Raw genomic sequence first — 26879 nt, forward strand, 5'->3', positions numbered from 1 at the left:
TGGCACCATTATTCTCCAACTCTTACGTCATTGTGCTTACGTCATCAAATTCCTTATTTATTTAATTTAAAATAAAAATATATACACAAAAAATAAAAACAAAATATTTATTTACCCTAAGTCGTTATTATCATTGTGAGAATTTGACAAACTCAATGCATAAAGAATAGAATAAAATAAAATAAAATAAAATAAGATAATTAAAATTAATTATTTACGAAATTAAATTAAAATAGGACGTTCACAAGTACCTGTAATTTTGACCAACTAAATGCGCATTTTCCATTTTTTTAAAATAATAATGAATAAAATAAATAGTAATAATAATAATAATAATAATAATTCTCCCTATAAATACTCTGTTCTGTGCAGGTCTTCCCAGTGAAGAGCCCTCGAAACTACACGTCGTACGAAGGAGAGAAATTTTCCCCAAATTCTCTCTCCGTTTTGCAGAATTCCAATCCAAGAAAATGGAGGATTCCGGCAAGAGGAAGCGGAAGGAGAATGACGGCAATCGCAATGAGAGCGACGAGGCGGATGTCGAGAAATTCATGGAGATCGTCGAGAAATTCCGCGCTCCGTACGACTGGTTTAGAGCTAAAATGTCCGGTTCCGTAACGAATGGCGAGGATCAGAGAATGAAGAAGAAGAAGAAGATTGTTGAAAACGATTCGAAGCGAGGCGACGTTTGGATGCCGTTTTTTCTTCTGGAAGATTTCGAGGAAGAGGAGGTTATCAAATTCTGGAAATCCACGGCGCTAAGGAAATCGGAGACGACGGCGACGGCGGCGACAACGATGGACGGAGGGAGCGAGGAGAAGGAGAATAACGAAGGGTTAGACCTTCGCCTCTGTCTTTGATTCAATTTGAGTGTTTAGTTTAGACGCGAAACAACCGAATGAATGTTAATATTCAAAATTTAAAAAATAATAATAAATGGTTTTTATATTATTCTTTCATTTTTTTTTTAATTATTCATAGATATGAACTTTAAAAGATTGCATATATATAATTTGTTTAATGATTTATTTTAAATCTTTACTATTTTAAATAAACATTAGAGCATGTATCATCCCCTCCCCCCATATATGTATATAATTTTCTATTAAATTTTGTGGATCGAGTTTCTTAAAAAATCATTTTCGTTTATTTTTTTTTTATTTCAAATGAATCAAATAATTTCAAATGGTTAGTTAATTTCGAAATATAAAATTCTTAAATTTCTAATAAAAACAAAATATATCCCACATCTAATTATATATATATAATTCAAATGTTATTTTATAAATATGTTAAAAATAAAATAAAACTTTTAAGTTTTAAAATTTATAATTTTTTTAATACTATCTAGCTAAACGGAAATTTTAGGTCTAGGTAGAAAAATAGGCATTTGTATGATGACGTGTAAATGGGCGATTGGAAGGAAGTTTCCACTTTATTCTCACGAAACGGCTGCGTTTTTATTTCCATGAAAACGGTAGCTTGAGAAACAAGCCCCGTGACGTCATACTCTCTGCGTAGGCAGAAAAATAGTTATTATTATTATTATTATTATATTTTTTTTTTTAGAGAAAACAAGAATTTGTATTAAATTAAAATTTTGATTATATTTTAAATTTAATTAAATTAAAAATGTTTGTTAGCTCTGAAATTTTTAATTTTGCACATTATATAAATTAGGTAATGAATTTGGTCACTATATTTCAAAAATTATAATTTTGTCCATATTAGGTTAATGTTGAAAATAATCCCTATTATTTGTTAAAATAATAAACTTTATTAAACAATTAAATTCCAACTCTTAATTCTTCCAGATCCTATCCCATCAAACTTCTCATTCACGAGAATTTCATTTTTAACATTTTTGTGTTCATATTATTCTTAAATAAATAAATTTTTATCTAATATTCTCGGATAGACAAATATAAAATTCTGATTCTTTTGTTAACGTCATGCAAAGAGGTGTATGTGAGTTGGGTTGGAATTCTTTTTTGGATCAACCTTAAATTTTAGGGACAGTTACCCGAACAACCCCAATAGAATTTACAACTCAACCCTGTTCGAGTTTTGTTTTTTTGCTTGTTCGTTGAGTTGATACAAAGGGGAATAATAGGGTAAAGCGATTTGATAGATAGAGACGAAAGTAAAGGTTTAGAAGAAGAAAGGCACCAAAAAAGTCAAAAATGGAAATGACAAACCCTTCTTCTTTGCAATTCATTGTGTTGGGACTTTCCTTAGAGGAACTCTGTCCATTGCTTTTGCTTTGCTTCCATTTTGTCCCCTTTTTGTAGCCTTCCTTTTTGTGTTCTACCACGGAGTTGCTCTCATGTTTGGAACACTTTCAGAATACTACTGTTGGAAGTTGACTCGTGCCCATCTTAAAAGTTTGAATCTTCGTGTTTCCGTGTTCTAATGTCTCGCACCGTTCTTGTCGTTTTTTGAAAACTATGATGTCTTACTGCATAGGAATGCTTTTTTGGGGTGGTCGGCATTCTGAGAAAATGGAGAGGCCCCGCCCATTTGAGTCGCTTTAAGATGCGTTGATATAACTTATATGAAAGAATGACAATGGTGCTAACAATAGAGTTTTGAGATCCCTCATTAGTTGGGGAGGAGAACGAAACATTCTTTATAAGAGTATGGAAACCTCTTCATAGTAGATGCGTTTTAAAACAGTGAGCCTGACGGCAATACGTAACAAGCCAAAGCGAACAATATCTACTAGCGGTAGACTTTGACTGTGATAAATGGTATCAGAGTCACATACCAAACGGTGTGCCACGAGAACGCTATGCCCCAAAGGGGCTGGATTGTGAGTTCCCACATCAGTTGGAGAGTGAAACAAGACATTCCTTATAAGGATGTCAAAACCTCTCACTAACACACACGTTTTAAAACTGGAGGGCAATACATAACGAATCAAAGCCAACAATATATGCTAGTGGTGGACTTGGACGGTGACAAAAATGGTATTTCAAAGCCAACAATATATGCTAGTGGTGGACTTGGACTGTGACAAAATGGTATCAGAGCCAAATACCAGGAGACGTGCCAACGATGACACTGACCCCTAAGGGGGTGGATTGTGAGATCTCACATCGGTTGGAGAGGAGAACAAGACATTCATAATAAAGGTGTGGAAACCTCTCCCCAGTAGTCGCGTTTTAAAACTGTGAGACTTACAACGGTACGTAACGGACCAAAGCGGACAATATCTACTAGCGGTGGACTTAGGCGGTCAAGAGAGAAACTTATGATTCCGAAGTTACAAACTTGCAACAAATACATATAAATACCTAACAAAAAGCTAAAATTTTATGAAGAGATGTGTTGTTGGAAAGAGGAAGAACAAACCAAGAACAAGAAGACTATACACAAATGCAAATTAACAATATCATATCAAACTTATCTAAAACTTCTTATCACACCAAGCCTTTCTGCATCTACTTTGATGCTGTGTTCTTAAGAGGGCTCTTTCCCAGACCGGACGATGGTGTCCCTCGTCCCCCGGCTCGAGGACTCTGCACTCCTCTTAGCTCGCTCACCCGAGGGCTCTCAAAACTCTTTCGCTCACATCTTGGTGATGCCATGGAGCTTGTGATCTTAGGACTACTAATATGCCTAAATTCGCCACGGCTTCGAGTGATAACATCGTCTAAAATCTCCCCATCGCCACCAAATGAGGCTCCAGCTCCCAGCTCGGCTTCCTGTTCACCGAATACAATCAAAGATGTCGATCAGCTTCGTGATTAGAAACCATATATCTGCATCTAAATGTATACAATGTGATGTTACCGTAGCAAGGTTGAACGGTAAAGCCGATGCTTCTTCGTACTCAGCTGCATCGAGATCTTGGAGATGTGCACCTTTGAAGAACTTGGGAAGAAGGTATTGTCGCACCGGGACGAGGAGCATGATCATCAAAGGAAACATGACCCCGGCGATCGGAACCCATGTTAGTCCAAAACATATGAACAAATATACAATTTGGAAAATGGTAAAAAGTACAATGGATTTGAATGGCACGGTTTCGACGAATGTCGCATGGTAATCCTCAAGAACTCTGCACGTGACACAAAAAAAAGTTCGTCATTCGGAGAAACGTATCAAATTGAGAAGTCGAAAAAGACTCGAAAATTTTCGTTACTTGTATCTTCTACTGGGTGCAGTGAAGAGCAACAAGATTCTTTCCCAAAACTGGTTACCAGGCAAGCTTTCGATGGCCATAAACGCGAAGTAACCCCATAGAACCGAGGTCGGGATCTTTTTCAGGACCGGCATGGCTGCAACGCATCCTCCCACCATTGCAGCTTGAAGCAAATTACTGACACGCTGTTCTTTCACCTCGACAGGCAATAGATCATCGATTTCCTTTTCAATGTCGAATACCGTCTCATCGACCGGAGCATCGAAACTGCCCATACTAGAAGCTGCGAGAATCGTTGTTTCTTTTAGCTCATTCAGTCCCTGCTCAAAAGTCATTACATAGCTTAGTGAACTTTATAATTAAGAAGAGTAAACACGTTTCCCCGGTCGTGAGTTACTCATATAAGTTCGTGTACCTCCGAGACTACTTCCTAGTTTCGAGTTTTATGAGTACGAAAATCGGGTGACTTACACGAGATGCGGGCTGTTGGTAGATCAGGGGGGTCTGCATTTGATGATATGCTTCTTGCATACTTCCATATAATTGTCCCAAGCTAGCATTCTTTCTCATACTACACCGTGTCGTTTTTACAAGTTTATTCCGCAGCAACTACAAAACGAGCCAGAATCTCGTTAAAACACTAAATAAACGAGTATTCAACCGCAAACCGATGAAGATAACTCGAAAAGATTATTGTGACCGAACGACGAATGACCAGTTTACCTGGTGTTTGAGAGTAGCTAGGCTCTTCGTATGCATCGGAGATTGTGGGATGACTCCATTAGAAGGAGGAATTCCAAGAAGGCCACATATTAAGGTCTGGCACGAGAAGACATGATTCAAACCGTTATACTGACATAACGAGCGAGATGCCAAAACGAAAACAAATTGCTAGAGAGATTCATTTCCATACCAAAAATCCCAAGAGAAGTAAATCATAATGGTAAGAAGATGGCTTCCTCAAATTAAACTCTTTCTGCTGAGCAAGTTGAGATGCAACACTATGGTCGAAATAGTAAAGCACCGCAATCATCGTAGCCGGGATGAACGCTCCACAGATATAAAGGACTGGAACGTCGAGCATATCCTGCAACGTTGGCGCAAAAAAACGATCAGTATGAAGGAGACAAGAGAGGAACATGATGATTAGCCTTACCTTAATAACAGTCCAATTCTCGTACGCACCGGGAGACCATGGATTCGGGCTGAAGAGTCGTCTCGGGATACCTTGTGGGACATTTTTCGACGAAATGAAGGATATACCTGTCCAAACAAGAACCATGAGCGGCACTCCATAGTCTGCTATCAAGCTTCTGAGCCAACCTGCCAAAACAATACATTATGAAATGAATTGACCTTTTCATATGAATATCTAATGTTCTTCCTAATCATACCAGATCCATATCGCCACGACCGAGCTTTTCGACTCCTTAACGCAGTGAGTAGAAGGCCAAACGACAGTACCAAAGCAAACATCCCATTGGCAAACCTCCACGAAGGTATAAACTCGATCAACTTCGGATTTTCTCGTTCCGGGATACGAAACTCATCCACAAGTCCCTAAAAACAATGTCAAACGCTCAATCTTATTAGATATCAAGCCAGTAAACTCGAGCAAAAGGGAGTGTGCATATTCCTTACTTTCACCGCTTCCTGCATGAAAAGCATCGCGATAAGCAAACCGAACAATTCACCGGCGAGACGAGTGAACCGATTGATGATGGAACATGCTCCTAATATAGCCATTAAGAACAGCAAGGCTGCAGTCCAAACACACACCCTAAAGATTCACATGTTCATACAAAATGGTGTCAACAACAAGCACTAAGAACATTTCAATACAGACCAATTCTACTTTCTTTGAAGCTGTAAAAATGTCATACCATCCACTCCATGCTAGAAACAGATTCCGACCCAACTCGGGTCGTTCCTTCGCGAAATTGAACATGAAGGTGTACATAATAACAGTAGGCTCAGCTACTCCCAAGATTAACAAAGGTTGACCTCCAACAATGGAGTGAATGATGCCACAAAGAGCTGTGGAGGCTAAGGTTTGAACAGCAGTCAACACCCCATCTGCATAAACAAGTTAAGAACATGTTTACAAATTCAAAAACAGATCTAAAGTGAAGTTTGCAGGAGATTCTAAGTTGTTCTTACCAGTACTTCTCTCCAATTGTTCACCAAATGAAATGACAGGAATAGCAGAGGCAAAGAATATGTAAGTAGTGGGAGCCAAAATCCTAGAAACCAATAAGAACATCAAGAACCCACATGAACACTCACATAGAAACACAAAATAAACAAACCCCAATAGCAAAAAATGAATCAAGATTCAAAAAAATGAAGAACAATGGAGAAATGTTCATACCTATATCCAGCTCTGAATCCACCAGTCCAGTCTTGTTTGTAGCAGAGCAACCTCCCTTTAAGGTCCTTCTTGATTCCACGAAATGGAACGAAATTTTCCTCCATAGACTCAATATGGGTAATCCTCTTTTCACTTCAAAATCTCTGAAAAACTAAGCTTCAACTTATGGGGTTCTTAATGGCATTGATGATTAACAAAAAGGGCTTTGAAAACTCAAGCTCAAAACAAGGAAATGGCAAAGAAATTACATGATTCAATGGCTTAGAGAGAGAGTACAAACCGATTCAAAGAAGGTTTAGCAAGAAAAAGAGACAAGAACAAGAACAAGAACAAGAACACAAAAAGAGCTGAAATCTGAGAAACAGAGGAAATGGGTGTGCAGAGAAACAAGCAAGAATGAGGATTAAATAAGGTAGAAAAGGGGCGGTGAGGGAAGAACATGAAGGAAAAGAAGGGTAGATTTGATGCAGACATGGAGGCGGGTCAGAAGGGGGTATGAAAAGGAAGCTCACTAATAATTTTCCTTTTAAAAAAATTGTTTTTGTAAATTGAGGAGAATGAATCATGTGTATCTCTGAGTATTCCAGCTTCCATGGGACCCTCATCATGTAAGGCCAAAATGCCATATCATCACCCATTTAAAGATTCAAGCTTTGAAGCTATGGTGGTGGGGCTTTCCAGATGATCCTCCATTGTTAAAGTTCAAAGCTTTGTTTCAAAAAAAAATAAAAACATGAGGAACTCAAAAACTGACAATTTGTAATGGTCTCCAACAATCCAGAGCATGTCTCTGCCAAGAACAAATGGGTAAACGACCAAATAAACTTGTGTTTTTTTTTGGTGTAATTATTGTTGTTGTTGTTAAATACTCAATATGTTGGGTTTTTTTCAATGATTAAATGTATAATAATGTCTTTTGTTTGGTATATATTTGTAAGTTTATGGATCTAATTTTATGTGATCAAATGCCATTAGCTTACCAAAGTATAATTAAGATTAAATTAATCTGTAATTAAAATTATATTTATAGAAAGTGAATTTTATTATCGAGAGAATATAACTCATACCCAGTGCCTCTTTATTTATTATTATTATTTTTAATTTTAACTCATTTCGAGAATATAGCCGATAATTCTGATATTCTTCTACATCTCTTACGGTATGATTATGTTGTCTAATTGTCGTTTTCTGATATAAATATTCGATTGATTTTTAAGCATAAAGAACGAAAAAGGGAAACAGGGGTTCAAAGTAACGAGATGCTAGGATCGCGTCGCTTATAATCATTATCCATTTTTTTAAACATTTCTTAATTATTATATTCTCAAAATCACTTTTATTCGAACGTCCTGTCCTTTTTACGACCGAGACACTTAAAAAAGTAGGAGTAATAATTATCCATTCTTTTAAACCTTTCTTAATTATTATATTCTCATAATCACTTTTATTCGAACGTCCGTCCTATTTTCATTCACCTATCAAAAAAATTTATATTATTTAATTTCGTGAAAATTTTAAATGATAGAAACCTAATGGACTAAAATTATCACTTTTATTTTAAAATAATACAAAAATAAATTATCTTGGACTAAAAAAACATCGAGTAACATTTAAAATACCAAATTAAAATATCCCATACTGTTAAATCGTATCGCAGTAACGTTCGAGTTCCGATTCAATCACAATTGTTGAAACCAACCAACACAAGATTGCAACTTTGCGAGTACAACAATTCATTGTCAACTATGTACTACAATGTGAGATTCCACATCGGTTAGAGAGGGGAACGAAACATTTTTTTATAAGAGTGTAGAAACTTCCCCTAGTAAATGTGTTTTAAAATCGTGATGCTGATGACAATATATAATGAGCCAAAACAGATAATATCTCCCAGTAGTGGGATTGGACGAGCTCATACGAATTGACAGAACCATAAGTCAGTCTTTTATAATACAACTCAAATGAAATGATCGATAATAGTGATAATAGTCTATGACCTAGGAGAAATTTTTTAGCTATACCCTACGGGAGTCATATAAGCTAAGAAACATGGTATTTGGATAATTATGACTCTACACGTGAGCTAGTTGCTGAGTATTTTATACTCATTTAGCTACTCGAACTGACACGACTTGTGACGAGAGCGTACTAGAATATAAAGAGTACATCTGCTTTTTCTTAGCTGTTTATTCGTCTATCCTAAAAGTACAACGGTATAAATGAAAATAATATTCCTTAGTTCATCATTATCATATAATCAAATAGTCGATTAATTAGGGTTTTGAATCATATATTATATTAATGAATTAGTAAATAATTTATAGTGTGTCACATACATGAAATCACTTGACCTAGCTAGGGTTTTTAATTAGCAAATTTTAAGGTATATTTAATATTAATTTAAAAGGCTCTTTTTTGCATAAATAAATAAATAAAGCAAAGGGCTTTGAGTGGCTACCATGCTTTCTTATAGCTTTAATTGTCCCTTTCATTAATATTAACATTATAATATATAGTTTTTATTTTTGAAAGATTCAAAGGTATCAACCAAACAACCCTTTAACTTTTAAGCATAGTGCCTTAATATTAAAGCTTTGTAATTGGTTACCCTCTATTGATTCTATATGTAAATTAAACCTTAAATCATGATTAATATTTTTTTTAAAATAATTAGTCTCTCGATTAATTTTTATTCTATGCATCTTTTCTTCGGTGGGATGTTATTATTATTATTATTTCGTACGGGTAGATAAAAAATAAATATCAAACTAATGATAATGACTCATTTTGAAATTTTTTAAAAGTATAGGGACTAAAGTTGAACGTTCTGGCTCTAATATCATTTGTAATAGTCCAAGCCCACCGCTGGTAGATATTGTCCATTTTGGCCCATTACGTCTCGCGTCAGCCTCATGATTTTAAAACGCATATGCTAGGGAGGGGTTTCTACACACTTATAGGGAATGATCCATCTCTCTTGAGGGTCCAATATCCTCACTGACTCACTGCCCGATGTTTGGCTCTGATACCATTTGTAATAGCCCAAGCCCACCGCTAATAGATATTGTCCGCTTTGACTCGTTACGTATCACTATCAGCCTCACGGTTTCAAAACGCATATGTTAGGGAGGAATTCCTCACCCTTTTTAAAACGCATTTGCTAGGGAGAGGTTTCCACACCCTTATAAGGAATGATCCACTTCTCTTGAGGGTATAGCGTCCTCGCTGACACACCTGATGTCTAGCTCTGATACCATTTGTAACAGCCCAAACCCACTGCTAACAGATATTGTTCGCTTTTGCCCGTTACGTATGACCATTAGTCTCACAGTTTTAAAACACATTTCTACTCCCTTATAAAGAATGCTTCGTTCTCTTCTCCAACCGATGTAGGATCTCACACAGATATTAGCTTCGTGTAGGTCGATATAGGACAAAGTAGGGAAGTGGGTGATAAAAAAGATTACAAATTTTGGAAAAGGAAAGAAAAGAAAAGCATGAAGAAGAAAGCTTTATATATGGTAGATGCATTGATTGGCCTACCTAACAGTTCATTCATACTCAATCATAGAGCATCATCAAGCCCACCATTTTTGGTCAACCCATTTGTTGTCTACCCATCTCAATTCAATTATTGTCTTCCAATCTTGCAAATATGTTTGTTTGTCTCCTTGTTTCTTGCGAGCTAGAGACCACGGCTTGTGCTTACATATTGTGTCTACATGAGCTTTTACTAACACTAACCTTTTAAAACTAAATTAGATAGATGGATCGAATTTGAGACGATTATTGTTGGAGATGTAACACGAAAGAAAGTGCACCAACAAGGCAATGCACACACTAGCTCACCGTGCTAGGAGACATGAACTCAATGAGTGTAATAGTCAAACCCCACTATTAGTAGATATTGTCTTTTTTGAGCTTTCCATCTCATGCTTTCCCTCAAGGTTTTTAAAACGTGTTTGCTAGGGAGAGATTTCCACGCCCTTATAAAGAATGTCTCGTTCTCCTCTCCAACCGATATGAGATCTCACAATCCACCCCCTTTCGTGACCCAGCGTTCTGAGTGTCCTACGTGGGCACATAGAAAATAACTATATAAAGAAAAATTGCACTGTAACGACCCATGTTCCAAGTAGGGTGACGTGACTCCAAGTAGGGTGGATTGCCCAGGTCTCAGACCAAGATTCAGAATTTGAATTCGTCACCTATTGGCTTCGGTCTTCCCCTCCAACATGGTCACATTACCTATTCCTCACCTCTTAAGAGTGAAGACTATCCCTATAGACCAACACAAGTCCTTCCAGCATATTTTGACCTCTCTCATATGCATACTAGAAAAATTCTTAGCGGGTCAACCAACATAGAATGTTGTTCTAACTAAAGCACGATTAACCATAGAGTACCTACAATTGAGCCATCGAAAAGGAAGATACACCTTATCAATATAGACAATAATTTTCATTTTCTTTCCGAAAAAGGCTCTTTATATGAGCGGTACGAAACGAACGCATACATTCATGATTAAAGGGGATACCGAAAAGAGGGAGCTAACTAGGGAAGGTTGATAAGTTGATTTCAATCTTTCCTTTATTTTTCAACTCTTCTTCTTCCTTTATATTTTTATCACTATGCATTGGAAATCATTTTGTCTACCACAATACATTTTCCCTCTCATTAATTATGGATTTAAATCAATCTCAGCCGTTCATCATGGTAGGTCCCTCAATTTTTTTTAAATTAAAATTAAAACAATAATTTAGGGTTTAATGGACTTAATAATGTAGGGTACCCCATAAGGTTTATGAACCATAATCATCCTTCTTTGATTTGGACTTCTCTTTCACTTCAACTGTTACTTTGAAAAAAGTTAATTATTATTATTATTCAAAGTGAAATTATTATAAATTTGTGGTTTCATATTTCTATGGAGGTTTGCATCATATCATTTCATAATAACTTTATCTCAAAATGTGAATTATTTTCTCCCTATTCTAAAAACTATATATTATACCATATTAATTAAACCATACAAAATAACTCGGTTAAGATAAGTATGAAAATTATTAGAATGCTATAGTTAATACTAATTTTTACGGTGACATTAGTTTACGTGAATGATTTTGTAAATGATGTCACAGTCTATCTTTCCAATTTTTTACTCTCGAGTCGTTGAGCTAATTTTCATTTTATTCAACGAAAAATTCTTCGTGGGTAAACTTGTAACGTAACTTTAAAGAGTACTCGTGTACCAATTCGAGCTCACTGTTGGAAATTTTGTTCATTTTGGCTCGTTATGTATCCTCATCAGTCTCACGATTTTTAAACGTGTTTATTAAAGAGAGGTTCCTACACTTTTATAAGGAATGTTTCGTTCACTTCTCCAATCGATATGGAATTTCGAACTCGAATACGGGGTTGGATTAAATTTTAAAATATTATTAGATTGAGCCAAAATTGGTGGTGTTAAAGGATGGGAGTGGAGGAATGGGGAGATAAGAAGGCAGAAGAGGATTGGCAGCATAATGAGTGGGTGAAGAACGCCATCCCAAACGATGGGGTTTGAAGGGTTGGTGTTGCTTTCAAATTGTGACTCTTTCCTGGCCATCCATTTTCATACCCATAACCTACATCACATCAATGGATTCTCGAACCCTGTCCAACAAAACCACAACCCGAACGTACACGAGAAAACAATACGTACAAGTTGTGATATTTGAGTAAATGAGAGATACATGAATCAACCGATACCACATCTGAATGAGAACAGTCCTAAAAAAGACTTACAAGAACTGGAAGTCACTATCTATATCAACAATGTGCATCTGACAAATCAAGTTTTGACATTATAAACTTGGCAAAGAGGTTGTACTTGATAGTGTATACGTCAACATAGATAGCGAGGATGGCATCCTCGAACGGAGATGTCAGCTCTTGGCACACATTCTTGAGGCCTTTATTCAAGGGTTTCACAACTTGATTGTGAACCCTAAGGCAGCCAATTTGGTCAACATCCTTGTGGCTGTGGAGATGCAATGGCCAGCTCTTTTGGAGAGCAACCCCATGGTCCTATGTTGTGTAAACAAAACTTACTGAAGAAGTTATTTATGAGGTGGCCATCGCCGAGCCGCCCGGTTCCAGCAAGAACGCCACCGGTATCGGAGTTTGAGTCCCCGAAGTTGATCGGAGTTGGTGGTGCAGGGCTGCAGTTTTTTTTATGGAATGAATATGACAAGAGAAACGACACAAACCCAAACCGATTATTCTACTAGGTTAGGGTTTAACCAAAGTTGTTTTTAAATTAAGGTTATCTGCTAGCCGCTGAACCCTATCGACCCTGTAAATAGACGACTTTTTGTTTGGGAATTATATAACCACCGAACCTTTTTTATCATGATCTTACCCACACCTAAGATTCAAGATTGAGCACTAGAGCAGCTCATAACAACATACAAAAAAGAAAAAGTTGCTTGATCAAAGTATCTCGAACATTCTCCATTAGCCCGCCAGCTACAAAGGAGGTTCATTCAATCAGTCTCAGCTAAAGCCGAATCCAAATCTACCTTCTTCATCTTCTTGTTTGAAATTAAGAATCATTTAGAGACGTGAATTCTAAACTCAGTTTAGAATTCTACTTCAAAATCATTCCCGATTCATGCCCTACACTAAAGTCGTCGGGATTCCAGATGTACTATGTTTCTAGCAAGCCATTTTAAATGGGGAGTGGAAGAAAAGTTTGAATTTTGAAAAAGGAAAAAGGAAAAAGGTTTTAAATTAAGGGGGAAAAAATGAACTTTTCTTTCTCTTTTATTGGATGCCTCTTTTTTTTTCTCCCACCAAGAGTTGACTCAACTCATTAAAGTGCATAAAGGAAACTAAATAATATTTTTAAGTTATATAATGCTAATAAAAATTTTAAAAAACATTTATTATTATCCAAAATGTCCATTAAATTTATTTGTCGACTAGACAGCTTATTCATAAATCATGGGCCGGACCATTGGGCCCAATTAGATATTTTGAAACTAGCCCATTATCAACACCTGCTTTGGTTGTGGACTCAAGGCCCATCCATCAGTGTCTCAATAATAGCTTATTCATAAATCATGGGCCGGACCATTGGGCCCAATTAGATATTTTGAAACTAGCCCATTATCAACACCTGCTTTGTTGTGGACTCAAGGCCCATCCATGAGTGACTCAATAAGCTATTATTAAAAACAAAAATTTGAATAGATGACCCGAACAACTCGAACCAACCCAACCCAAAAAACTTATGATTGGGTTATCCTTTTGTTATTAAGATTTTTTTTTTTTTTTTTTTTTTCTACAATGGTTTCAATAACACAGTAAAACAGCAGACATCCAACAGAACTCCAACTAAAAGCTGAATATTATCAAGCTTTTTTGGTTGGGTCAAAACGAATACACAATCATACACAATCATCAGTTGTTACAGAAGAAATTAAAAGTGGAGTTTCGGAGAAGAGTATTGAGAAGAAAGTATCTTGGAGGCAAACACACCATTTGCTGCTTCTGTATAGTGAACTCCATCCCAGCTTACATACTTCAATCCTTCGTTGCACACGTTGAAGCCGGGCATGCCACAAGTAACGCTCTGGTTAAAGTTGTACGGCGGTCCTCCATAGCCACAACATGCCGTTGATGGATTCTCAAACCCTGCACCGCGTAGGAAACAGCTCGAGTCAAGATGATAATGTTGTTGGTTCTTGTTAGAAGATGATAATATTGACATTACCATTCAGGGCGGCGTTGGCTATGAGGTCGTATTTGATGGCGTAGACATCGACATACACAATGGTGGCATTCATCAAAGCAGACCTTAGTTCTCCACATGCTGCTTTTAATAAAGTGTTGAACTCTTTTGCAGCGTTGTTGAGGGATTGGAGGCACCCATGATTGTCTATGTCGCTAGCATTTGTAGAAGCTGTAGCAAGCTTTTGAGGCAAACAACCCAATGGCCCTGTGTTGTGTACCCAAAAATTTCTTCCTCCATGTTGGTATATAGTCTACATTAATATTGACAAGCAATGAAGGGGGAGTAGCAGGAGCAAAAACACAAGAATCCATTGAGTTTCCTTTTTAACTTCTACTTCTAGAACCAGAAAAAATATTTACAACTCTCGAGAATTAACCCAAATCTATCTTGAGAGTTAACTTCAAACTTCTATAATGTCAATTTAATCATGCCTATTAGCTTAAGAACTTAAACTTTTAAGTGGTGAAGAGTAATTCAACAGAGTAGGAATTAAAGACTAACCCATATGGCATTTTTTATCTCAGTAACAAAAGATGGGATTCTCTGGATGACTTGCGAGTAAGACAGGTAAGTGAACGAACCAGCAAGATCATTTTGTCCGATGTCAATTGTGTAAATTGCATTATTGAATCCCTCTTCATCAACCAAGTCTTTATAGCCTACATCAGTTCATTAGTTAAGAAACCTTAGTCAATGGTGGAATGAAGAGATTCATCCGATCCATAAGAAACTGATGAGTAATCAAAAGTAAGAATTTGTGTTAATCAACTACCATATTGAATACTATATACCTTTTGGAATAAACTCGAGGGAGCGTGACTGAAATTGAAGGAATTGCATAACTTGAATATACAAGTTAAATGGACGATCCTTTGGCAAAGTAGCGGAACCAGATATGGCAAAGTTAACTCCATTAGTGAAATTTGAGCCCACAGATCGCAGATATGGGGTCAGATAATCTGAACCCACGCTTTCACCTGCGTAAGAAAATGTATTTTAGTAAGAAAATCAAGACATTCGGTTATATGTATGAGAGAAATAGTTAGGTAGTGTCAGAGTACATACATAGAAAATCAATCATCAGTCGTCCATCACATAATCTGCCGGATGGTTTGTGGAAGAACACACGGCCACTTGGGGGTCCAAATCTGAGTCCAAGTCCCTCGGAGAAGCCACCCGTATCAGAATTCGAGTCGCCGAAGTTGAAAATAACAGGCTTTTGGCTGCACTGGGAAAGAACGAGAAGAGGCCCAGGCAGAGACAGCACAAAGAACATGACAAACAACGGAAAAGGAAAGGAATTTCTCTTCTTTTCAGTCATTTCTGCTATCAGATTTCCTTACCAGCTTGTTATGGTAACGAATGATCACAATAAATAAGTAGCAGGAAGAGAATGTCATATGCAATGAGTACTAAAGTGCCCTGTTGCGTTCCATGTGCTCTACTTGAGATCTGTGTCTCAGCTAGTTCATTATGCAGTTGAAGCTCTTGAATTCACAAGAAGACAAATCTAAAAATCTGAAAAATCTGATATGATCTTTTAATGTTTTTCATGATTCATGACATCAAAGACATTTCGGCCCAATAAGAAAATAATAATAATAAAACAGCTTCCATTTTCATCCATGTCAAAATCCATATAGTTCTTCCTATAAAAACGTTTAAAGATAGAGAGAGAATAAAGGCATTACTTTCCGAGAAACTACAATTACTTTCGGGAATGGAGCATTTCTCTGGTTCTAAGGCAAGTTGTAGGTTTCGAAACTGCAAATCCTGTCGTCAATCAGAAGTGACAAAGACATGTTGAAATATAGTTAGCTAATTCTGTTTTACTCTGAGCTCGCACTATTCCTTATGCTAGTCCGTGATTTACAGATCCCTGGAAAAAATAGAGATAGAGAGTTAGTGAGTCAAATGAATCTTATCTTGAGTATCAAAAAAAAGTTGTCGTATTCTCTTAGTCTTCTGAGACAAGAATATCAGTTTTGTCCATACAGGGACTGCCGACATTCAGCAACTTGGTGTCATTGAAAGAAAGTCACATGAACAGCATATTGAAATATTTTAATGCCATTAGAATATAACATTAAAACATCACACGTACCAGTTCATCCCCCATTTCAAAGCTACCTGGAAATCTTCTGGAGAAAATATAAAAGAAAAGCATGTGGAAAGGGATTCATAAAGCCAAGATCTTCCATAACATCTTTAAAATCTAAGAGAACATGAGCATCTGAGTAACGTGGATATCTAAGTGATAAAGTTAACGAGAATCTCTGAGATTCACATCAACTTAAAAAATCCAGTTTCAAGTTAGATCCTTTTCACCTATTTTTGTGAGATGAAAGATTCAAATGGGGAAATAATTGCACGACACAAAACTTTACTGTATTCTCCACAATCTCAAGTGATCATTTTTATTCCCATTTTTGCCTGATGTATGAGAGCAACGGAACCACTTCGAAGTTCCTAATATCTAGAGTCTTGGGATGAATCAGTTACAACAGACCAATACCCAAAAGCTTAACATGAATTTAGCCAACAATTACAGCAAGGGTTTCCAATGTACTTCACAAATTAGGAAAAGAAACACGCTGAAGTATAGTAGGCGCTTGGCTTATGCAGACTGTAACCTTGAGCAGGAATTGGCTTTTTGATACAATACAAAGACGGAATGGCCACCTATAGCTATTCCTATTCAAGAAAACTACAAGCAAATCGACCATCAGAAAAGGTTAGTTTCTCAGCTTTGGTTACTGCATCAATAGGGATAGGGCTGAAGCTTCGAGACGGACCATAGAAGTGAGGGAAGCTATTGGAACCATCCACAAGTTCGTATACTAATCCATCACCAAGCTGCAAAGAAAAAGGTCCATGTAATATATTAAATAGAGAGGCACAAGAGAAGAACACGTAAAATGGAAAAAGGCCAGTACTGATAACATATAAAATGGGAGAATGTTTACTAATTGATGATAGAGTTAAACACACATTATTCAGATAGGTCAAACCAGATGATCCAGTTTGTTTCATTTTACTTATCAAACAAAATAACTATGAGGCTAACTTCCAGTAGTAAAAGGAGCCTCTTGAATACTAGAAAAGTATATACTTCAACACATTTTCCACGCAAGCAATAGTGTTCATGTAAAACAAAGGCCTCAAACCAATGATAATTGTTGAAGTAAATAGTTTGCTTATATGTATATGCATTGTGTTCCATGGTTGAAACGAGCCGATTATAATGCTAGCTCACACAATCACACTTTTTGAATCCCATTCTCCTTTAATCTTTTCGCTAATAATTATCACCACATCACAAGATCAGAACCATACATATTTAGGCCCCATCTGTCAACTATTTTACATTAGATTTTTTTTCTTTTTAGTTTTTCGATTTTGAAAGTTCCCAAATGAGTTCTTTTCTTCTGTTATCTACTTTTAAAGAATGTTTTCAGAATCCAAACCAATTTTGAAAACTAAAAATGTAGTTTCTTTTGGATGCTGGCTAAGAATTATAATGTTTGTTTACAAAAGGTGGAATCCATAAATTATAAGGAAATAAGTACACATTGTAAAAACCGAAAACTAATAACAAAATCGTTATCGAAGGTGTTTGTATACCTTTTTGGCCTCAATTTGAAGTAGATATAATTCCTCCTTGCTATTCAGGAAGAAATTCTGCAAAGTTGACTGAACCTGCAAAACAATAACCAGTTTCCAGCTCACTGTTTAATAATCAATCATTCGTCATTTACACTTCGATTCTCTTACAAGTTTAAGGTTTTCGAATAATACTTGCCAATGAATATGATTTTACGGGACCATCGAATATAATGCGAAGGATATTGATTTTATGACATTCTCATGCCCATCAATTAAATCTCAGGGAAACTACATTTGAGATTTCTAAACTAGCTTTCAAATCAATTTGAATCGACTAGTTGTTCGACGCTAATAATACAGTCAATGAACGCAATCCACTTTAGAATAAACAATTAACAAAAATCGACGAATGAAGACAAAGTTTACCCTAGATCAGAGGGAGCGAAAGTGTGCGGCGAATAACAAACGAAATCATGATTTCTCCTCGATGCAATGCTCTAACTATTGTGGAAAGAGCAAAATTGTTCTAGTACGAGAGTGAATTAGAAACTCCGATCAGATTAGAGAAGGGGACGAAAGAGAGAACCTGATTGAGGTTACTGAGATGAATGAAACCAGAAGAGGTATCGAAATCTCCTCCATGGAGATAACCGACGCTCTGTGAGTGTTCCCACTCCTTGGATGGACTGATTCTGTAAACGAACTCTTCTGCTACTGCAGGTGCAGATCCTCTTTGCTCATCCTCGCCTGCCATCTGCAATTGCTACCTTCTTCGAACAAGTTTCAAGTCTCAACTCAATGGCAATGAATTGGATAAACGAATAAGGAAATTGATTCTTGACCTTTTTCTCAAAAATACTACTTTTTTTTAGTTGCAATATTATATTTAATTTTGATTATATATATATATATATATATATATATATTTTTTTTTTTTTTTGGCAAAATGCATTTTTAGTATAACAAAATGTTTTTTTTTTTTTCTTTTTAAGATACAAACTTAAATTTTTTTTTCAAACAAAAAAATTTCAATATGGTCTCTTACTCGTGGCAACTTTCCAACCGTCCAACGACCTATAACGCTAGTCACTATTTCCATTAGGGGTAGGAAGTACGCCCCATAACTCAAAACGGCGAAAAAACAAATATAATTTGCTACAAAAATCGACTAACAGATGTATTCCTACGTATGAGAACATAGAAATGGAGAAGATAACAGCTGAAATAAGATTCGTTTTGGCTTAGTAGGTCCTCAATTAAAAGTTTAAAATTACTAAATATTTATAAAAGTTTAGAGACTAGAACAGACACAAACTTCCACACATCCGACTCAATTGCTCGTATGAATTTGGAGGAACAAATAAGAACTTCTCTTTGAGAACGTATTAGACCGGGTTGAGGTCTTTCGGTTTGCAACAACAATGGCACGGAATAGAATAGAATACAATGGCCAAGCTCTTTAACCCATCAGCTCCTTCCTTCCCTTTCCTTTCCTTTCCTTCCTCAACTTCAATCCTCCAAATTTCAACCATCTTTTGAAGCTAATAGTTCAATGCGCTTATGCGCGCAATGCTCTAAACACGAGAGTTTGCAGTCGTGCTCCTTCTCTTGTGCCTACAATGCAAAGCTTTCTTCAGCTAGGCTAGTTTGGTTCCCTTTCTAGCACGCTAACTAATTCATTTAGGTGTTTGTGCTAACCGAAGGGAAGTGTAGGTTGCCTTCATAAGGTATATCTCGGTCGGCATCCTGCTCTCGAAACACAATTAATGCCTTGATCATTTAACATGGCAGTGAATTCAAATTTGACAGATCTATGGGACGAGTCATCGTTTCAGGAAGGTGTCTTGAAGGATCCAAAAAACTTTCCATAATCTTCGACAAGTTCTGCAGAGCCTCGTGCTTGTTAGCGAGTTCCATGAGTACTTTGATCCTTTTAAACGAGACGTTGCTCGGTTTATGCCCCTTATCTACCATCTGCAGAAAACATTTCTCAGCTTCAATCAATTTTCCCAAATCACAAAGAAGATCAAATAACTCCTCGGACACTAATATATAAGACCCAAAACCCCTTTCCACCATGTCGTTCCAAAGCTGCAGTGCCATTTCTACCTTTTCATGCCTCTTAAACGACCTCATTAGAAACAAGCACGACTGCGTATTAGGCAAGCACCCCACATCCATCATTCGACGATACAAGTTCCACGAGCTTTGCAAGTCGTTTGACCAGAAGAAAATCCTAAAGAACAAGTTGTATGTAGTTGCATTTGGATTCAAACCCTTATTCGCCATTTCATCCATCAAATCGAAAGCCTCACGAAGCCTCTTCGCAATGCAAAAATTTCGAATTGCTGCATTATAAGCTGCAACATCAGGGTAACATCCATACTCCTTCATTTCCTTCAAAATATTTCTCGCTTTGTCGGGTTGACCGATCAATCCAAGTCCCCCAATTATACTAGTATATGTAATCACATCAGCAGCTATATCCTCATCCCTCATTTTCTCAATCACCTTAAATGCCTTATCCATCTCCCTATTCTTACAATAAACATCAACCAAACAATTATATGAAACAACATCAGGTTGAACCCCCATTTCTCTCATCTCATCAAAAAATCCCTCAGCTTCTTCCGACGACTTCCAACCCGACAATAAGATGTTAAACGTCTGCAAATTTGGCCTAAACTTACTCTTCAAACCGTGGTAGACGTTCCTCGCATCTGTCATACTCTTCTCCTGACACAGAGTTCTCAACAATGCATTAAAGCAAGTGACATCAAACTCAGGAACAAACTTCTTAAATTTCCTAAAAGACTCCACAGTTTGTCTCACTGAGCAAACTTTGGCAATTCTTCCTAAAACAACCATAACGGTTCGCGGCGTGATTAAGGACCGATCCTTAAGCTTCATATCAATCAAAACATCCCAAATCTTTTCAAACTTCCGGTTTCTACCTAGGATATACAGCATCGTATCAAAAGAAAACGCAGAGTGATAAAATCCCCTTCTTCTACCAGTGTAGTTAAAAAATTCCAAAGCCTGTAAGGGATTCCCGTGACTAAACCTAACCCTCTTAAGAACACCATCGATCAATTCGTTAGATAGAAAAACCCTACTCGATTTCAGTGATTGCCTCATGTTTGCAGAAGAGGTTGAACTACTAATTATGCGGAATACTGTATCTACATTTTCATTTAGCGATTGATTTTCGCTTGCAGTTGAAAATTGGTGCCCTAAGAAATTGGACAATGGAGATGGCGAGAAGTACCTGATCGGCGATTGGAAAAAGCTTTGCCGCCGGAGAATCATCGTCGGATTCCTTGAAATGATACTGAATCTGAACTATTTTGGTAGTTCCTCTGCGGGATTTTTCGTTTTGTTCAGCAGAAGAAACAAAAGAAGATAAAAGGAGATTGCAATCGAAAAGCTCGAAGAGTTGCAGACTTCAGCTAGCTCCAAGAAGTTTGAGCCGGACGATAGAGCGTTTAGGTTAGCGGAGGCTTCGTTTTAAAAAGGCTCTATATATATGTTTGTATATATATATATATATTAAGTTATTTTTCAATTAATTTTGTTTATTTGAACAAAAATCTAATCTAACTCAAACCATATAAGTGGGTTGGATTGATCGAGCAAACTCGATGAAGTCCACACACATCTTCCACCCTCCTCCTTTACTAGAACGGGATCGTTGAGCCACATTGGGTAGTAGACTTCTCGACCTTCAGGCATTGAGCCACACTGGGTAGTAGACTTCTCGACCTTCATCAGTTGAGCAACTTATTGATTGATCACTTATGTAATATCTCACACCAATTAGACACGGGAACGAAGTATTCCTGATAAGAGTGTGTAAACTTCTGTCGAATAGACATGTTTTAAAACCATGAGAGCCGACGGCAATACATAACGGGCCAAAATGAAAGGCGATTAGATGGGCCGTTTATTATGCTATGGGCTATGAAATGGGCTTTTTTAACTGAAATCAGGCCCAATTTTCAATTTACATGGATCATTATGATATTAAATAAAATATAAATTCTAATTAAATAAATAAATAAGAAATATATAGAGCTTGATTCTAGAAGGGCATTATACCGTTCGTCAAAGAAGGTTCCTACGTTTGACCAAATAACTAAAGAAACAGCCAGCAAAGACTCGTTGACTCGTTCTACCCACGTTTCATACGTGGACTTCCACTATTTGACTATGTCTAATATTATTTAATCAAACCCTACCCAAAATTATTATTTTCTACTCGACGATTTTCATTAAATTAAATTTAGATTTAACTCGAACACAACGTCAGTCAAGAATTATAAATATTCTCAGGATAGTGGTGGAAAATCGAGAAATCTTTTTATTTATGTTCTCGCTGTCTATTTTAATCTTTATTCTCGTACAGACTTTTATTTATTTAAAAGTAGATTAATATGTAAATAAACGTGTTAATACTAAAAAAATAATTTTTATAAGATTAAAAAAATTAAAATATAATATTTAATTTATATCTATTATATCTCTACCCTTTAAAAAAATTATAAATTTAAATTAAAAAATTAAAAAGAAGAGAAATATAATTTTATATTAAATATAAAATTTGAATTTATTTAAGTTTGTAGAAATTAAAAATTTTAAACTTATTTAATATTTTTGGAATTAAAGTAGGGGAAAAAAATTCAAAATTAGGCGGTGCCCGTGGAGTGCATGTGAATATTTTGTAAAATTTATTTATTTGTTTATTTAATTATTTTGTGGCATTGTTTTTATTATAATTTTTTCTTGCAAATTGCATCATTTTCACGTGGCGTTTTTCAAATACCAATGAAAAGCGGCTAACCCCACAAAAATAATTAATAATAATTCACCATTACTTAATTATATCCTAAAGTCTAAATAAATAAATAAAATCACCCAATTTTCATAGATAAGGATGAGCTTTTCCTCTTTACTTTTTTTTTTTTAATAATTAAATTGTATTTTAGTTCCCATTGTTCAAGTTTATTTATTTATTTATTTTTTTACTATAGTCCTTAGTTAGGATATTGTTGCAATGAATTGATATATTATTCAATTTACATTAGACCTAACCAAACACTATGAAATTGAAAAAAAAAAAAAAAAGTCAAAACAAAGAGCTTGAAGTGGGAGTAGAGAAAGAGTCGAGGACCCACGTCGAAGCTTGGTCAACGACCCCCAATGCCCAAATGGACCCTAGGTGACCTACCAAGAAACGGGATTGGCTCGAGGTCAAGTTAGCCTCTTTACATCCCTCTATTGTCAGTGACTTAAGTATTGTATAAATAGTGTATTTCATTTGAGGGTTCTAGAGGAATAGTCAAGTCCCAATTAATAAGAGGTTGTTCGAGGGCTCCATAAGCTTGAGGATAGGTTCTATGGTGTATTTTGTTCGAGGGGAGAATTGTTGTGAGAGGAGTCCCACATCTGATGATTAAGGGCTTCATCATGGGTTTATAATATATCTTTATTTATACGAAGTCTTTTAGGAAAACCACGAAAACTTATATTCAAAGTGGACAATATCATATCATAACTCTTGTGGAGAGTCGTGATTTGTAACACCCTCAACTTGTTCGTCAAATCTACACTATTAATTTATGAAAAATAAAATAAATAAATAAGAAAAGAGAAGAAGACATGTGAGAAGCTATGGATATTTTATTTTCTAAAAAAAGAAAAGAAATTGAAAATGTTGTCGGTATCGGCGGATCTGTCGTGTTTTTGTACCCTAAAATTGAGGTAGAGTTAGTCAACGTCAACTCCAATAAATCTCCCACTTTTCTAATTTTTAATGCCCAAAACTTTGACTTTTTTTTTCTTTCTTTCATTTTAGTCCTCCCCCTCTTTTTCTCTCTATTTTCCAATAAATAAATAATACAAAATAAAAATTATTCAAAAAGATATAATTGTATGATAGAAATTAGGTTTAATTTGATGGTTCGAGTTTTTAGAACCCATGATCTTTTGATTTACATAACCCAATTCAAATGGGACAAATTAGGTCGGGTTGGATCGATCTTGAATCATCGGGTTCTATTCGTATCCGAACGCACAAACTCACTGGATATTTTATATATATATATAAAAGAAACTCTAAATAACTCCCCACTTGTTCACTTTATTAGTGTATATATATATTTTATAAAACCATGTTCAACTTGCGGCAAAACACGTTGTTCAGAACTTCCCCTGTTTTCCCCATCTCTCTCTCTCTATATATATATATATACACATACATATATATACATACATATATATATATATATATATATATATATTGGTTCAATTCTCCCCCAAAGAAGCCCAAGTTCCATCTTCTTCTTCCTCTGGATTCTGATTTACAGACAGAGCTTTCTAAAAGGGTTCCAATGGAGGATTTGAAGAAAGGGCCATGGACGCCGGAGGAAGATTCTTTGCTGTTTAGTTACGTCAGTATTCACGGCGAAGGCCACTGGAATTCCGTCGCTCGTTCTACCGGTATGCAATATACGACGTCGTTTCCGGATTAGATTCCCGGTTTATTTCTTCACGGTTTGGTTTAATGGAATTCCTCCGGTTTTTTTTTGGTTTTAGGGTTGAAGAGAACCGGAAAAAGCTGTAGGCTGCGGTGGCTGAATTATCTCCGCCCTAATGTCCGCCGCGGCAATATCACTCTTCAGGAACAGCTTCTCATTCTCCAACTCCACTCCCGTTGGGGCAACCGGTAAGTTTTTTTTTTTTTTTTTAATAATAATAATTATTATTATTTTATTTTATTTTATTTATTTATTTCGATTTGGTTTTTTTAGGTGGTCGAAAATAGCTCAATTTCTACCGGGTAGAACGGACAATGAGATTAAAAATTATTGGAGGACGAGAGTTCAAAAGCAAGCTAAACAGCTGAATTGCGACGTCAACAGTCAACGTTTTCGAGACGCCATGAGACATGTTTGGATCCCCCGCATGGTCGAGCGGATCACGGCCACTTCGAGTCCTTTATCGTCGTTGCCACCGCCATGCATCGACATCTCCACGTCAACTTCAGTGGTTTTTGAAACTACATGGGCAAATCCAAACGACAATAACTTCCCTGCCAATGTGTCGGCGTCGTCTTCCGACGTGTCGGATTTGACGGCTGTAGATGGATCGGGTTGGGATGAAGGATTCGGGTCGGAATGGTTGGAAGGAGACGGAGTTGACTCATTAGAGAGCTTGTGGACCGAAGAAAACATATGTTTCTTACGGCAACAGCTCTTTGATTAGAATTAGAATTTTAATTAATTCAAGAATGGAAAAATACCCTAAAAATGTCGGAAAATTGGGCGATGCTATTGGGTGGAAAGAAAAAAACATTCTTTTTTTGTAATTTTATTTTTCTTTTTCATACTAATTAAAAATGGTCTAAATTACTTTGTTGACTTTACGTGAAATTGTCAACTTTAATCTATTACATATCACCGTCAATCTCACAATTCTAGAATGTGTGTCTACTAGGAAGAGATTTTCACACCCTTGTAAGCAATGCTTCGTTCTACACCCTTGTGGACCTAGCGTCCCTGTTGGTGCACCACCCAGTGACGGGCTCTTATATCATTTGTAACAGTCCAAACCCATTGTTAACAAATATTGTCAACTTTGGCCCATTACGTATCGTCATCAGTCTCACTGTTTCAAAACGCGTATGTTAGGGAGAGACTTCTACACCCTTATAAGGAATGTTTTGTTCTCTTCTCTAACCCGTGTGGGATCTTACATCTTTGCTTCGTTTCGAACAAGAATTTCGAGGATCATACATAGATATTAGCAAAAAGAGATATTAAATTAAAAGTTTAGTACAGAAAGCCTAGCCACTCATGGTCTAGTTTGAAAAAAGAAGGCAATATACACACAAAGACCTTTTCAACACGTTAAGAATATAGAATGGTAAGTTAAATGAATGGGGAAGGAATTGGACGAGTCAAATCAAAGTCGTGTGTGGACTTTTTAGGGCAAAATTTTATGATGATGATGATGATAATTCGTATATTATATAGTTTATGATAATGGATTATTTTACATTGGCTGCCGCAAGCTTTGAAATGTTCTTTTTATCATATAGTTTAATTATTCTTATAAAACAAAAATTGGGTATGATTGGTTATGATGGATAATGATGATAAAATTAGGCAGCCAATGGAATTCAATGTTACATTTTAATGCCATATGACGTCATCCATGCCCTATGCAACTTCCTTTGAGTCTATTGTTCCAATATTTGTATACTCAATTTGTTTATCGAGGCGGGTCCGAACCTCGTTAATTTCGATAGATAATATGGGTTTGAAGAGACGAAAACGTGCTAATTTTGAGTATATGTATTAAATTTTTTTATCGAGGTGGGTCCGAACCTCGTTAATCTCGATAAATAATATGGATTTGAAGAGATGAAAACGTGCTAATTTTGAGTATATGTATTAAAATCGTGGGTCTTAGGTGAAATGTTAACGTGAGGTTATTATTATTATTATTTATTTATATTTTTTTTTGTAAGTTAACGGGTATAAAATAGAATATTATTTAAAAAGCTAGATAAATAAAAAAAAATAACGGGAATATTGTTTTAATTTTAATTTTTTTAGTTTAAGAATATTATTTAAAAATTTAAAAAAGGATATATTCGTGAATAGCTAAGATGCAAGGGGCAAAGTTGGAAAAAAAAATTTGGACCATTTCTCGATTTGTGCGTGTCATCCTTGCGCAGGGGCCATGCTAATCTTCTCTGTATCGTTCCAATTTTATCGGATGTCCCCGAAGGGACAAGCGTTGTGGCTAGCGCGTTTTATTTTAAAGTATAAAATATAATCAAAACTGACCGATGTGGGACAAATTATTGCTTCAAACGACAGCTGATTGACAATTCGATAGACTGATTACTGATAAGACTGTAGTTTGTAGCAGATCGACACATCGAGATTCCGACTCCTAGGAAAATGTGC

At 36.2% G+C, this 26879-nt stretch overlaps 4 protein-coding genes, 1 non-coding gene and 1 pseudogene across 5 annotated transcripts; 1 reads left to right on the top strand and 5 right to left on the bottom strand.

Annotated features, from left to right (window-relative positions):
* Positions 1–3296: 3296 nt before the first annotated feature.
* On the bottom strand, positions 3297–7017 carry LOC111452795 (boron transporter 1-like). Its single transcript, XM_023093687.1, has 12 exons — positions 6519–7017; positions 6308–6390; positions 6031–6223; positions 5789–5927; positions 5542–5707; positions 5304–5470; positions 5061–5234; positions 4871–4966; positions 4619–4756; positions 4148–4467; positions 3796–4063; positions 3297–3707 (listed from the first exon to the last, which is right to left on the bottom strand). The coding sequence occupies exons 1-12, from the start codon at positions 6620–6622 to the stop codon at positions 3444–3446; spliced, it is 2112 nt and encodes a 703-aa protein (XP_022949455.1). The 5' UTR covers positions 6623–7017; the 3' UTR covers positions 3297–3443.
* A 6751-nt stretch (positions 7018–13768) lies between these two features.
* LOC111452442 lies at positions 13769–16551 on the bottom strand (annotated as a pseudogene).
* A 245-nt stretch (positions 16552–16796) lies between these two features.
* On the bottom strand, positions 16797–18708 carry LOC111452443. Its single transcript, XM_023093175.1, has 3 exons — positions 18491–18708; positions 17923–17997; positions 16797–17154 (listed from the first exon to the last, which is right to left on the bottom strand). The coding sequence occupies exons 1-3, from the start codon at positions 18656–18658 to the stop codon at positions 16993–16995; spliced, it is 405 nt and encodes a 134-aa protein (XP_022948943.1). The 5' UTR covers positions 18659–18708; the 3' UTR covers positions 16797–16992.
* A 441-nt stretch (positions 18709–19149) lies between these two features.
* Positions 19150–21393, bottom strand: LOC111452441 (putative pentatricopeptide repeat-containing protein At1g02420). Its single transcript, XM_023093174.1, has 2 exons — positions 19603–21393; positions 19150–19518 (listed from the first exon to the last, which is right to left on the bottom strand). The coding sequence occupies exon 1, from the start codon at positions 21211–21213 to the stop codon at positions 19684–19686; it is 1530 nt and encodes a 509-aa protein (XP_022948942.1). The 5' UTR covers positions 21214–21393; the 3' UTR covers positions 19150–19518; positions 19603–19683.
* A 2815-nt stretch (positions 21394–24208) lies between these two features.
* LOC111452862 (transcription factor MYB78-like) lies at positions 24209–25190 on the top strand. The gene is made up of 3 exons (XM_023093779.1): positions 24209–24402; positions 24499–24628; positions 24714–25190. Exons 1-3 carry the CDS (start codon positions 24294–24296, stop codon positions 25165–25167), a joined length of 693 nt encoding a protein of 230 aa, XP_022949547.1. The 5' UTR covers positions 24209–24293; the 3' UTR covers positions 25168–25190.
* A 1408-nt stretch (positions 25191–26598) lies between these two features.
* Positions 26599–26701, bottom strand: LOC111452909. Its single transcript, XR_002712184.1, has one exon. It is a non-coding gene; the product is annotated as a U6 spliceosomal RNA (small nuclear RNA).
* Between the last annotated feature and the right edge of the window lie 178 nt (positions 26702–26879).

The sequence above is a fragment of the Cucurbita moschata genome, unplaced genomic scaffold (assembly GCF_002738365.1).
Source record: "Cucurbita moschata cultivar Rifu unplaced genomic scaffold, Cmos_1.0 Cmo_Scf00014, whole genome shotgun sequence".
Taxonomy (NCBI): domain Eukaryota; kingdom Viridiplantae; phylum Streptophyta; class Magnoliopsida; order Cucurbitales; family Cucurbitaceae; genus Cucurbita; species Cucurbita moschata.

Coding starts and splice junctions, on each gene's coding strand:
- LOC111452795 (XM_023093687.1), bottom strand. CDS start 6,622: ATGGAGGAAAATTTCGTTCCATTTCGTGGAATCAAGAAGGACCTTAAA. Junction 4,967..5,060: donor TACTTCTCTTGGGATTTTTG/GTATGGAAATGA, acceptor TTCTCGTGCCAG/ACCTTAATATGTGGCCTTCT. Junction 3,708..3,795: donor TACCGTTCAACCTTGCTACG/GTAACATCACAT, acceptor TTCGGTGAACAG/GAAGCCGAGCTGGGAGCTGG.
- LOC111452441 (XM_023093174.1), bottom strand. CDS start 21,213: ATGATTCTCCGGCGGCAAAGCTTTTTCCAATCGCCGATCAGGTACTTC.
- LOC111452443 (XM_023093175.1), bottom strand. CDS start 18,658: ATGGCAGGCGAGGATGAGCAAAGAGGATCTGCACCTGCAGTAGCAGAA. Junction 17,998..18,490: donor ATCTCAGTAACCTCAATCAG/GTTCTCTCTTTC, acceptor ATTGTTTTGCAG/GTTCAGTCAACTTTGCAGAA. Junction 17,155..17,922: donor TTCAAATTGAGGCCAAAAAG/GTATACAAACAC, acceptor TTTTCTTTGCAG/CTTGGTGATGGATTAGTATA.
- LOC111452862 (XM_023093779.1), top strand. CDS start 24,294: ATGGAGGATTTGAAGAAAGGGCCATGGACGCCGGAGGAAGATTCTTTG. Junction 24,403..24,498: donor TTCCGTCGCTCGTTCTACCG/GTATGCAATATA, acceptor TTTTGGTTTTAG/GGTTGAAGAGAACCGGAAAA. Junction 24,629..24,713: donor CACTCCCGTTGGGGCAACCG/GTAAGTTTTTTT, acceptor TGGTTTTTTTAG/GTGGTCGAAAATAGCTCAAT.